The sequence below is a fragment of the Papaver somniferum genome, chromosome 9, assembly GCF_003573695.1.
Source record: "Papaver somniferum cultivar HN1 chromosome 9, ASM357369v1, whole genome shotgun sequence".
In the NCBI taxonomy this organism is placed as follows: domain Eukaryota; kingdom Viridiplantae; phylum Streptophyta; class Magnoliopsida; order Ranunculales; family Papaveraceae; genus Papaver; species Papaver somniferum.
In genome coordinates this window covers 12760455-12773359 of record NC_039366.1, presented here as the reverse complement: position 1 = coordinate 12773359, position 12905 = coordinate 12760455, and the positions used below count along the sequence as shown (strand labels likewise).

General features: G+C 37.0%; 1 protein-coding gene across 4 annotated transcripts; it reads left to right on the top strand.

Moving 5' to 3' along the window:
• Positions 1 to 649: 649 nt before the first annotated feature.
• On the top strand, positions 650 to 4652 carry LOC113307948 (F-box protein At5g07610-like). 4 transcript variants are annotated; one of them, XR_003339388.1, is made up of 3 exons: positions 650 to 987; positions 2386 to 2655; positions 4162 to 4652. XR_003339388.1 is itself a non-coding variant. In XM_026556423.1 (3 exons), the coding sequence occupies exons 2-3, from the start codon at positions 2585 to 2587 to the stop codon at positions 3647 to 3649; spliced, it is 852 nt and encodes a 283-aa protein (XP_026412208.1). In that variant the 5' UTR covers positions 650 to 987; positions 2386 to 2584; the 3' UTR covers positions 3650 to 4067. The 4 variants fall into 4 exon arrangements, 3 of the variants coding, with proteins under 3 accessions (XP_026412208.1, XP_026412207.1, XP_026412206.1); XM_026556423.1 differs by lacking the exon at positions 4162 to 4652 and adding an exon at positions 2869 to 4067; XM_026556422.1 differs by lacking the exon at positions 4162 to 4652 and adding an exon at positions 1752 to 1842 and having other exon boundaries at positions 2386 to 4067.
• The last annotated feature ends 8253 nt before the right edge of the window (positions 4653 to 12905 follow it).

Here is a 12905-nt window from a genome sequence, read left to right as displayed (position 1 = left end):
CTTTGATCCTTTTTGGGCATCCAGAAAACATATGGGTCACCCACGTACGGTAGCCGGAGTTACTAGGTTCCGAAGCTACAAACACCCACACAACTGCAGAAGTCGCATCATATGTACGTGTAACCTCCGGGCCCACACGTGTTGTTCGCATTTTCACAATGCCTTCAATTTAATTTCGATTTTTTTGGAACATTTTTCTTGCAAATGATCTCGCTGCTAAAGTAACGAGTGCTCAATTTTGGTGCACGTAAGAAAATGATCCCCCAATTTTGTTATATTCTGTGATGTTATCAGTCCTAACTTAGTCAACTTTTTACTGACTTTGATATTGTATCAAATCAGTTTATCAATTTGAGCAAATCTGAAGTCCTTTTTCGTACTTAAGCAAACACTAGACTCTTCACTTTTCGCTAACAAACCCAGCATTAAGAGTTTGATTGACAAAATGAAAAATAGATTGCCGAGTCGGGGTAGGAGAAGCGATAATACCTCGGACAGATCGTGAAAACTTGTAATTTAATAACCAAACTAGAGGGGGGAATTGAACAAGGACTGGGCCTGTACTTTGGGCCCATAGATTATCTAGATATCCTAATGTCTAGATAATATTAAGGTTACCCCATAGTGGGTAGACGCTGCTCCCGTTTGTTTCATGACTGCAATCACCTGCATAGTAAATTTTCAAAGTCGCAGCAGAAACCCATCACTCCTCCACTAACGAATTATAACATCAACTTCTTCTTCTCCCTCCACTTGATATATCATGTTTCGCATTCGGCATCGATATTTTATCTCTCCGTCTCTCAACAAAAAGCTTAACTTCTTCTTATCCCTCACATCTTCCATGAAAGCCCTAGAACTGAGATTGGAGATTACTTTCAAAAATTGAATCAGAGGCTTTCAGTCAATCTATTTTTAATTGCAGAATGGTGGTTCAGAGATTATCTAATTAGTTTCGATTTGGTTGAATTTCATCTTCTTCATTAGGTATGTAATTCCAAACTCTTAATTATTTGATTTTTACTTGAAATAGGGTTTCCCCTGAACCAAACCAGGACAACAAAAAATAACGTCGTTGCTATCTTTCTGAATTCGATTGTTTGAAATCTTTGTTAATTCGATTGTTGGAAATTAGGGGTTTTTCTCGATTAGGGAAAAAGAAATAGGTAAATTTGTGTTTGGACACTAAAGGGGGGGAGATGGTTTCTAATTTGGGTTGACATGTGTAGTTTGGTATGCAATATGCATCATATGACCCAACTCACCCTAGATGTTAGTATGGCACTCTGTTTTGCATGATTGTACTGATGTAGATATATAAGTTAGAAAACATTTGATTCTCTGTATTGACCAACATGATTTATGCATACTGCTTTATCTGTGATTAAGTCAATTTTCCATCTTTTGATAATACTACATTTCCGTCTTCACAACACGGCTCTATTATAGCTAGGCTCCATGCCACATGCTATTAGGAATTAGAACAAATAATGTTTCTGTTGGCAGGGAGGATTTCGGTACCTTTGTCTGAGAGGATGAGTGCCACTACCAAACTTTATGTCTGCAAAAGCTGTATTTAGGTTCTTAGTATTTTTTTTTAGTTGTACAGATATTTGCTTATGAACTCAGTGCTTAAGTTACAGACTCGCAGTCATATGACATTCTAGATTGAGTTCCAAATATTGTTTGAGTACATCTTGTGCATCTCTCCTGAACTCAATACTTAATACCTATTCTTATTTTTGATTAAGGTTCGTACTCTGCCTCCTGCTGCTGCTGCATATAGTCTTTGATTGGATAGAGGATAGTCATGATTCTTTATGTCTACTCTTGATTTAAAGTGTGAGTACCATTGTCTCTGTCTCCTCCGATAACATTTGAGTAACATCCCTGTCTCCAGTAGATGGATATTCAAATTTCAAAGTCAATCTTCTCTGGGAGTTGGAATGTATTTTATTTTCATTCATTGTTAGTACACGCAAAAGTCGTGTATTAAAAATTAAAATTCAGCCAACCTCAATAAGAAATTGATAATGATGACATAGCAATTCCGTTTGACATTTAATTGAGTGTTAACATGAAATTAAAGTGATATGATTTATGTATATTTCGTTGCACTGTCACCTTCCCATGTATGTGACCAACATGCTAAGCTTCGGTTAAGTCGGTCCATAGAGTACTTTACATTGAGAATGGTCCGTAGAGTACTTTACATTCAGAATGATGTTATAATCTAATTTTAAGGTTTAAGAGTTCAGTTTAGTGCGTGCCAAGTCTTCACCTGATTCCATCTTTTGATTTTTTTGGTACTTGAGTGAATGTTTCATGGCAATATCTTTGTATTTTCCTTTATAATATGACTAATTCAACTCTCTTCATATGCAGGTTCAACAATATTCTTATTTCTATCGAAGTACTGGTCCTGACAACCGAGGTTGATTATCATCACATCGAGTTTAATCTTAGGTACACAACATTGTTGAGTTGCAATCTCAAAGTGGCAGTAAAAGGTAGTGATTATAAGTTGCAGTTGTTGATATCGAGACCGGATGCTACAAAGCTATTTGGTTAGTATAGCATATCTATGCGATTTGTAATACCCAGTGCCGTCGACGTGCATCGCATGTGCACTCTACTTGTAAGCTTTAATGTCAGGTAACCCGTTACTGAAACTGAAATAGTTATAATTTTCAAGATGACGTCTCTTTCTAATTGCAAGATTTCATCATCTTCATCATCAGCATCTGTCATAGTTAGCAATGTTGATATGTTAACTCGGATTCTATTATGTTTACCAGTAAAATCTCTTCTAGTGTTTAAATCCGTATCCAAACGATGGTTTTTCCTCATTTCTGATCCATTTTTCAGAAACAAATACAATCTCCATAATTCACTTTCAATTCAAGGCCTGTACACACAAACAGAATCTATTCAATCGCCAAATTTGGTTACTCCAGAACTCGATTATGTTCCCCTTGATGGATCATCATCGCCTGCCCCCTTCAAAACCCTAGGTTTTATTGATGATCTTTCAGGTAATTTTATGATTAAGCAATCTTGCAATGGTCTCATGTTATGTAAGAGTTGTTACGGTGCTGACGTATTCGTATACCGGACATATTTCATCTGCAATCCATCTACGAGACAGTATCGCCCGATTGTTAGTGTATCTCATAAACAGATGAAGGGTCATAGAACACTTTCTAGTATCAGTTTGGCTTACGATCCACTCAAATCACCTCATTATAAAGTTGTTTGCATATGGTTGGTTTCAATATGTTTTAAGGCCTATAGTAAATTCTTTGTTACACGACCTAAAAGTAGGAATTTGGATTATCAAATTGAGATTTACTCATCTGAAACAACTTCTTGGAAGCTATCTGGAGAGGTTTCCTCCAAACCTCGTAATTATCACTTTGCTAGCAGTGTGTTTTGGAATGGATCATTGCATTGGATAATTGACACTGGTCGTTTATTTTATTTCAATGTTGATCGAGAATTAAAACTGGAAATGGATACGCCACTCTGTGATGAAGAGCTTCAGATGGAGGTTAACTACTTTGGGGAGTTTAAGAGTCACCTATATCTTATAATTAGTCGGGTATCATTGCCCACCAGTTTTGAAATTTTGGAAATGAAGACTGACTAAACTGGGTGGATCCAAAGGTATATTGTTAGTCTCCAAGAAATTATAATAGCATATCCAGGGTCTGAATCTGATATTTTGCTTGTCAAGGAAATAGAAGGAGAGTCATCGAACATGGTAATGCAGGTAGGAGATAAAGTTATATCTTATGATCTACAAGACATGAGCTTTAAGGAAATTCAGCAACTTGCACCCGGTGATCGAGATTATGTTGGTTATCAATACGTTCAAACGCTCGCTTGTGTTTGATTGTGTAATTCATTTATTAGATTGTTCCATATGTCATGTCTAGTCTTCAGATTTGGATGTATTAAAGAAGAGTGCACATTAGAATTTATGCTTTTTGGGTTGCAGTGATATGTTGAGGAACATGCTGTCTTGATATTTAATGCTTATTTATTTTCTGGAACATTGATATGAATCTATAATGTGAACTAGCACGGCCAAGCCTTTTCATCTTTGGGTAAATTTCTTTGTTCAAACACTTTAGCTGTAGACCTGATTTTCTTTTGCAGGTTGAGAAAAAGCAACTGCTACAAACTCAATTTGAAGAGTTTAACTCCATATTCTGGTGCAGAGTGGTCGCTATCAAAGAATAAAATCAGAAAATTTGAGTTAGCTGTCATTAATCATACAATATATAAAAAATGTATCTAGAATTTCAATAGAGCTATAACTACTGTATGTAACCTGCAGATCAAGACTAAGCATAACTACAGTCTACAGAAGATCACCACCAGGTCCTTCAAATGACATTATCCCAAGGACTCCAGAAATAACTGTCAAAATGAAGATTATAGCATTGCAAGAAGCTCATGATTTTTAAGTAGCAGATGATCAACTGCTGGTTGTTTATAGATTGATGTCTACACAATCGAAAACGTCGCCAGCTTTAGTCTGAATGGATTCGACAGGTGGCTTGTTCCGGATCTTGAGTAGTCTCTCGAGTGCCTCATCACCATCTTGTAATAACGGTCCATGGTTTGGTTGCCCAGAAACAAAAGAACTACTGAAAACAATGCATTCACAGCTTTAGATTCTTCGTTTACAAAACCGGATTTGTAATGAAAGTTTTAAGCTGTCCGTCTAACTTGTCAATGCTGTGACTTTTTATTGGTTTTAATTGCTATTAGGATTTATAAGGCAGGAGATCGATGCATTAGTAGTTAATAAGGTACTTTGCAATAGTCATGGATATAGGAATCCTAAAATTGCAGTCAATTCTAATGGGATAGAATACGAGTCCTATTACCAGGAGCCTGAACTGCCAACAACGTTGTACATCACCGCTTGAGTTTTAGTTGTAGAAAACGGTCAACATGAAGTCAAAAAAAAAAGTAAGCTCATAATTATACAATTTTCTTCAGAAAATCTAAAAGTTATGGAACCTTGTCACACAATCCACATAATGCTTTTTATATCACTGCTCGGAAGGTACGAGTTGCAACAGATATCTAAGCCAAGAATGTTTCTTGTATCTGGAACTCTGTATCTCACGGATTTGCTATTATCCACCAGGTGACTTAAGGTATTAGCGAATAATTGGGCTTGAAGTTATTAATTAACAAAGATAAAATACTAAAAATGGACTGCGTGTCATGGTCCTGTGGTTATCTCTCGCTTCTGTGATGCCCTGTATCTTCATTTCAGTTAATTTAATTAATCGTGTCTTAGCAGTTAGCTCTGTCTTAAGTTACTGTCAGTCTGTTAAAAGTGGACGTTGACATCTCGACCACGTCTAAGGTCAGTGTTGATTAGGGTTCAGCGTTAGGTCTTCTTCTTCCTTTATTACGATGTACCTTCCATTTAGAGCTTATCATGAAAATAGAAAAGAAAGAGGCAGTACAGTGGTACTGAGGTTACTTCCTTAATTGTTATATCTCCATTATTATCCTATCTGTATGTGAGATCATCACATTTGGTATTACCCAATCGATCCTTTCTCCCTCTTCCACTACATCTCAACCATGACCAGTCCAACCATTAAAGATGTGGATTCTGCAACCCGTGAACTATCTCATCTCATCAAGAATCTTACAGATCTACACACTCGTGATGCAGCTGAACGTACGACAGCTGCTCAACGACAAGATACCTTGCTTGCTTCTTTGGTTAAACTGAGGAAAATCAAGTTAAGTTTGACACACTTATTCAGGTTCTTTCTAGACCACAACCAGATTCACCTGAATCTCCTTCTGTTGAAAATTCCAACCACACCCATCAAAAAAGTAATTTCAGTACCTTCTCTAAAGCTCCAAAACTCGATTTTCCTAGATTTACTGGTGACAGTCCTCGCAGTTGGATCCGTAAGTGTGAAAGGTTTTTTCAGATCCACTCAACTCCTGGTGAGCAGAAGACAGAAATTGCTTCCTTATACTTGGAAGGCAAAGCTGATTCTTGGTTTCTCGATTTCCTTACTGGTAAAACATTCATCTCTTGTCCTTTTTTTTGTAGAAGCTATTTGTAATTTGAGGACCTGGTAAATGATAATTATGTGGGTTGTTTTAACAAGTTGTCTCAACTTACATCTGTTGAAGAATACTTTGAGCAGTTTGAGCAATTAAAAGCATTAATGTTGAGTAAAAACCTTAATATTACTGAAGAATACTTTGTATTGAGCTTTATTAGTGTGTTAAAGGAGGTTTTGAAAAGCTCTATGCAGATGCACAAACCTACAACCCTTGCTCAGGCATTTTATATGGCTAGATTACAAGATATAGCCCTCTCATCTCAATCCCTAACCTCAAAAACCACCCCACTTAAACCAACAACCACTACATCCACTTACCATAAATTTGTCCCACAAAGAACACCTACTGTTTCCTCCACCATGGGTGCTTCTGCATCTACACCTACTTCTCAATCTTCTACTCCACCACATAAATCTCCTTATATACCACCCATCAAAAGATTAACTTATGAGCAGATGAGTGAAAGAAGTGCGCAGGAACTTTGTTTCAATTGTGATGACAAATACCAACCAGGTCATAGATGTAAGTCCCAACAATTGTTTATGATGGTGGGTGATAATGAAGCTGATGAGGTAGAACCTTCACAAGTGCCTCCTGAAGATCATTTAGTTGACTCAGATATGAAGATTTCTCTTCATGCCCTTACTGGTAATGTAAATCCTGACACCATCAGAATCCCAGGATTCATTACAAAGAAAGCTATCACTGTTCTGATTGACACATACAGTACTCATAGCTTCATTGACTCTGCTCTTGCAACTCAATTGAGGTGTGAGGTCCACCCTACTGCTCACATGCTAGTTATTGTGGCTAATGGAGATAAAACTACAAGAATTGGGATCTGCCAACAACTACAATGGACTATGCAAAACCATCAGTTTGCTACTGATTTGAGATTACTTCCTCTTGGTGGCCGTGATTTAGTTTTTGGAGCTGAATGGTTGAGGACATTAGGTGATGTCACCTTTAACTTAGGTAAATTGTCCATTTCCTTCTTACACAATGGCCATGTGATCACTCTACAAGGTAATTCTTCTAAGACAACACTCCTGATGCTGAGTACCAATGCCATGAAATTTTTTATCAGAGAGAACAGTCCAGCATTGTTGGACAGTTTTCTCTATACCAGTGTCTCTTGTACCAGCTGAAATACCACCACTAGTACAAGACTTACTTAACGATTTCAGGGATGTTTTTGAGGAGCCAACACAACTACCACCACAAAGAGTTTTAGACCACCAAATCGCCCTCAAACCTGACTCACAACCCATCAATCTCAGACCCTATAAGTGCCATTACATCAACAAGTCAGTGGTGGAATCATTGGTTCAAGAGATACTTAAAAATGTCATCATTCAAGATAACCATAGCCCTTCTGCATCACTATACTTCTTTTGAAGAAAAAGGACAACACTTGGAGGTTCTGTGTAGATTACAAAAAGCTCAATGCCATCACAATCAAAGATAAGTTCCTTATTCCAGTTATTGACGAACTTTTAGATGAACTGCATGGATCAACAATATTTATTAAGCTATATTTAAGAGATGGCTATCATCAAATCAGGGTACATTCACCTGATATTCATAAGACTTCCTTTAGAACCCACCATGGTCATTATGAGTCATGCCATTTGGCCTCACCAATGATCCTGCAACTTTTCAGGCACTTATGAACTCTGTGTTTGGTCCTTATCTGAGAAAATTTATTCTTGTGTTTTTTTATGACATCCTAGTGTATAGTGTTAGAAAATTGCTCGGTCAAACTCGCATGCGTTTCTATCTCAAGCATGTTTGTCAATGTTAGTGATCAAAACTATAAGTCTTGATTTCTAGTCTCTTATAGCTAAGTCTCGGACTAGGATAGTAAGTGTAGTTGATCTCAAGGACTTCATGGAGATTCATCATACAAGTAGAAGAACTACTCAAGGAACCGGTGGAACTTCTCGACAAAAAGGTATGTGGATACATAAACTTATCTGTCACTCAAAAGTCTATCTATTCTATCTCCTACTCTTTGAGAAAAAAGTCGTATGCTATATATATAGACTAGATCATACACATTTGGTATTTTCTATATATATGTTGGTAAGCTTTTCACTTCGACCAAGTTTACCTTTACCTAGTGACGAAAGTCATGAATGTTTCAATCACTTTGAAAATTACTTTGACGAGAAATAGTGTAACAACTGTATAACGTCCTCTAAGAATGTTTCAATGATTGGAATGAGAGTTTAGATTACATAACCAATGGATTCCTTGAACCGAAGTTCTGGAACTTCGTTGATCAAGAGAACCAGAAGTATGGCAAGTGACAAGTCCGCGAACTCAGTCCGCGAACTTTCGAAGTTCTCAAACCCGAGAATTTCTGCTGGAGTTGACAAATTACATGCGTGAGCCAAGTCCGCGAACCCGGTCCGTGGACCGACGAATTTCTCATCCTGAGAATTTCTGCCGGAGTTTATAAACTTTATCCGGTGTCTTAAGTCCGCGAACCTAGTCTGCGAACTTGAGAAGGTTATATATATCTAAAGATGATTTCTGAACTTAATCTTAAAAGACTGAGGAATGCATTTGCAAACCGTGGCTATTAAAGTTCATGAACCGATTCGAGTGAACCAAATCATCTTTACTTCAATTGTGTCTTGTGTAGTCGCATAAGATTTCCTTGCAATTGAACAACTCTCTTAACTATTTAATTTGAGTCATTTGAACTAGTTATGGTGAAGAAGAACATGGTTGGTATGAAACGCTCATATGGTTAACCTTTTTGGTTAGACTATTGTTGAACCAACAATGTACACGTTTGGGTGCGGCTAACAAACCTAAAAGCGTATAGTCATTTGTGTATAACAAGCTAAGTTTTTGATCTAACAGTTGAGAAATATTAGCTTGAATCTAAATTAGGTTTTCATCTAACAGTGGATATTGATTGCTTTGTAACTAAGGCAAAACCATGATTTGAAAGGCTATATAAGGGGACATCTAGCAACTCTGCAAAACTAATCCCCACACCTTACGTGTGATACTAGTTTGTGTGCTAGATTTGATTCTCCTTTAACCTTTGGTTTTCTTTTTCTAAAACCAGGTTAACGACTTAAAGACTTCATTAGGATTGTGAAGCTAGACCGATACTAATTTTATCGTAGTTGTGTGATCTGATCTTGCATCTTCTATCGTAACAGTACAATCATATTGATTGGCTTGGTATTGTTTGACTTCTCCGATAGGCAAGATGTAAAAAGTAATCACAAACATCTTCGTCTCATTGTTTGTGATTCCGCAACATCTTGTTTCGCTACCTTACGATTTAGATTGTTGTGAGGTGATTAATTAATCTAGGATGTTTTTCGGGAATATAAAACTGGATTATCAATTGGATCCTGTGCGCCTTGATTATTATCAAAACAAGGAACACAAACTTTAGGGTTTTTCTTTGGGAGACAGATTGATCCTTTGATAGACTTGTCTGTATGAGACAGATTTGTTTATTGTTAAAGCCTGCGATTTTGGGTCGTAGCAACTCTTAGTTGTGGAGGAGATCAGCTAAGGGAATCAAGTGCGCAGCATCCTGCTGGGATCAGAGGCGTAGGAGTATAATTGTACCTTGGATCAGTGGGAGACTGATTTGGTTTCCACTATAGTCCAGTCCGAAGTTAGCTTGGAGTAGGCTAGTGTTTGTAGCGGCTTAATACAGTGTGTAATCAATATGGACTAGGTCCCAAGGTTTTTCTACATCTGCGGTTTCCTCGTTAGCAAAATTTCTGGTGTCTGTGTTGTTTCAGTTTCCGCTTTATATTGTTTATCTTTATAATTGAAATAATACAGGTTGTGCATTTAGATCATCAATTATTATAATCCAACCTTTGGTTGCTGATTATCATTGATCGATCCTTGGATATTGGTCTTTGGTACCGTCCAAGTTATTCCTTGTGTTTGATTAAAGACTCGCTGATTTCTATTAGCTTGAGTAAATCAAAACAAGAGAGATATATTAACTCCTTGAGATACTTTTGCCTAGATTGAGTCTGACTATCTAGTTAATTCTCTAGAAAGTGTTTCGGAGTTAGTCCATACAGATTTCTAAGTGAAATATTGGGTGGTGTTGTTAGACCCCCAATTTTTAAATTGGTATCAAAGAAGGAAAACACGTTTAAGACCTCAAAAGTCTGTGTTTGTGGAAATTTGAGGTTGGAAGATATTATCTCTAATGACACAACACCAGTTCAGAATCACTCTGGTGTGTTTCAAAGTCCTGAAACCTCTAAGAAAACCTTTGTCTCTTGTCCCTTGTCTGAATCTACATTCGATTGGGAAAAATCTCTTGATGAACAATTGGATGATATTTCAGACGATAGTGATTCAGAAGAAGGGAAAGTGTTGATGAGGAAGTTTCTCAATATATCAAGTTGTTTGATCGTGCTTTGAAAGAGAAGAAGTCAACAACTTGCTTGAGAAAATACATGACTCCTCTTTGTCAAGAAAACAGAAAGTTGAGAAAACTCTTTAAAGGATATGATGGTGGGTATAGACTCCTAAAATCTATCATTAAATATCATGATGAAGATTTACGCACAAATAGGTATAAATGTTATAATCTTCTCCGAAATCTCGGTTTGTTGAAAGAAAAACTTGTAGATGTTGATGCAAGATATGACTCTCAACAAAAATGTTTTAATGACAAAGAACTTAGTCTCCTTTCCAAAGAAAAATCCTTGGAAGCTGATCTTGTTGCTGCTCTTGATAAAGTAAAATCACTGGAAGAGAATCTGAAAAGGTTCAATTCGAGCTCTACAAAATTATCTTCTATGATTGGAGCATGTAAAGAACATCGTGATACACGTGGTCTGGGATATAAAGGAATAGACGCTCCAAGAACTAGTAAGATCAATTTCGTTAAAGCTAGCGAAAATTCCTCATGTGAAAAACCGCTCGCAGCATGCAATATATATAAAGGCAAGAATTGTTCTCCCTCTAAATCGACTCGGATAAAGATATGCAAACCCTTGAACTGCTATTACTGCGGAAACAAAGGACATTCTGAGAAGAAATGTCATTTTCGGATTAGGAATGAAAAACTTCTCAACATTCTTGCATGGGTGTCTAAAGAAGTTATTAAACCTGTCTCTCATTGTGTTGGGCCAAATAACAGTTTCTACAATCAAACAAGACACCGTCATAAGTTCTTTCTTGATTGTGCTGTTGGATCAAAAAACTCCAACAAAGGTAGGAGGAAAAACAACAGTAGAGCTACTGACTTCCTAAATAAATCTGAAAAGAGAAAAGGGCATAGGAAAAGAAGGGTAAATTCCTTGTCTCTCCCTGAACAAGAATGTGGTTCCAAGACTCTTGATCCAGACTTCATGCATATTAATAATCGAGTCATAAAACTTAAGGTCAGCATAAACAAACTCAAACGGGGCATCAAAGACTTGGATAGCAACTGGCTCAGGTATTTTCGAGTTCCTCTCTTGCTAAACCTTCTTCAACTATGATGTGTGATTCCTCTCTAAATTCCCTTGAAGGAGTGAAAGAAGAAGTCAATGATGATGAGCCAAATGCTCATCTTAACACACTATGACTGCATAGGGTTGCATCCCTCTTTTAAATAAGAAGGATGCTCTTTGTTCTCAAGATGCTTCTTGAAAAAGTTGGCAGGAGTGTATTGAGTTATTTTTTTTTGGGAGTTATATTCTTCTCTAGTCTCTTGTCCTTTCTTTTCATCCCTCCGTACACGCACCAGATCCACACGAACGCCATGGTTCCTAACGTTTTTGGAATGCTTTATAAATATTGTGTTCCATAAAGTCAAAAGATTCTATTAAATAGCAACAAGGTTGATGAAGTCAAGCTGGACAAGACCAGTGAATTGATTGATGTCTCCATAACATGCTTTCATGTTGTTGATCATGAAAACAAACTACCGGTTCAAATGTCTTCACAACTGGTAGGAAATCTTCTTCATGACTTTGAAGTTGTTCGTGAGCATCTCGGGATTGCAACAAGGAATCTTGATTTTCTGAAAAACGAACTAAAGAAGGCAACTGATGAACTTGTACATGTTCAATATCTCGTTGCTGACAGAGTTTAAGGTGTCTTAAATCAAGTATCTTGTGATTATTTTTGTTTCCTAGTATGTCTTCTTTTTGGCTTAGTTGGAAGAATAACTAGTGCTTGAATAACGATGATTGTGACTACACATAGCTATTGTTTTCATCTTCTTGTTTTTAGGTTTTTGGTTTAAATTATAAAAATATTTGGAGGATGATGTTTTGCAGTATTTAATCTTTATGATTTGTTATATTGCAACTTGTTATGGGATATTGGTGTTTACGTCTGTGAACTATGTTGTCCCATATTTTGTCAAAAGTAAAGTCGTTCATGATCGGTATTCGTTTATTGATTAAGGAATGAATGGACTTTTGACAAATACAAAAGTTAAGCCTATATTGTCACTCTTTGACGGAAGATAGGTTAAAGTCTTTTGTATCCAAGCAGTACACCATTTTAAGGATATAGCAACCCGGAGTAGCAACAACGCTAGTGCCGTTGCGAAATTTCCGTTGCTAATTTCGGTTGATATATTTTTGCAACGACATATGCCTGTTGCTAATTTAGCGACAGCAGAATTTCGGTTGCGAATAGCAACATCGAGGTGTTCATGCATGCGAAGCACGCGTGTGGTCGGAAACACCTTGACATTTTGTTTCGCCCAAGTCAAAGTTTGGTCAGTCTTCTGCTTTATTTTTCCACCCCTTTAGCCTTATCTACCTATACTTGGAATTTTCATA

Bases quoted from the DNA above. Each gene is read 5' to 3' on its own strand.
- LOC113307948 (XM_026556421.1), top strand. From the start codon at position 2,696: ATGACGTCTCTTTCTAATTGCAAGATTTCATCATCTTCATCATCAGCA.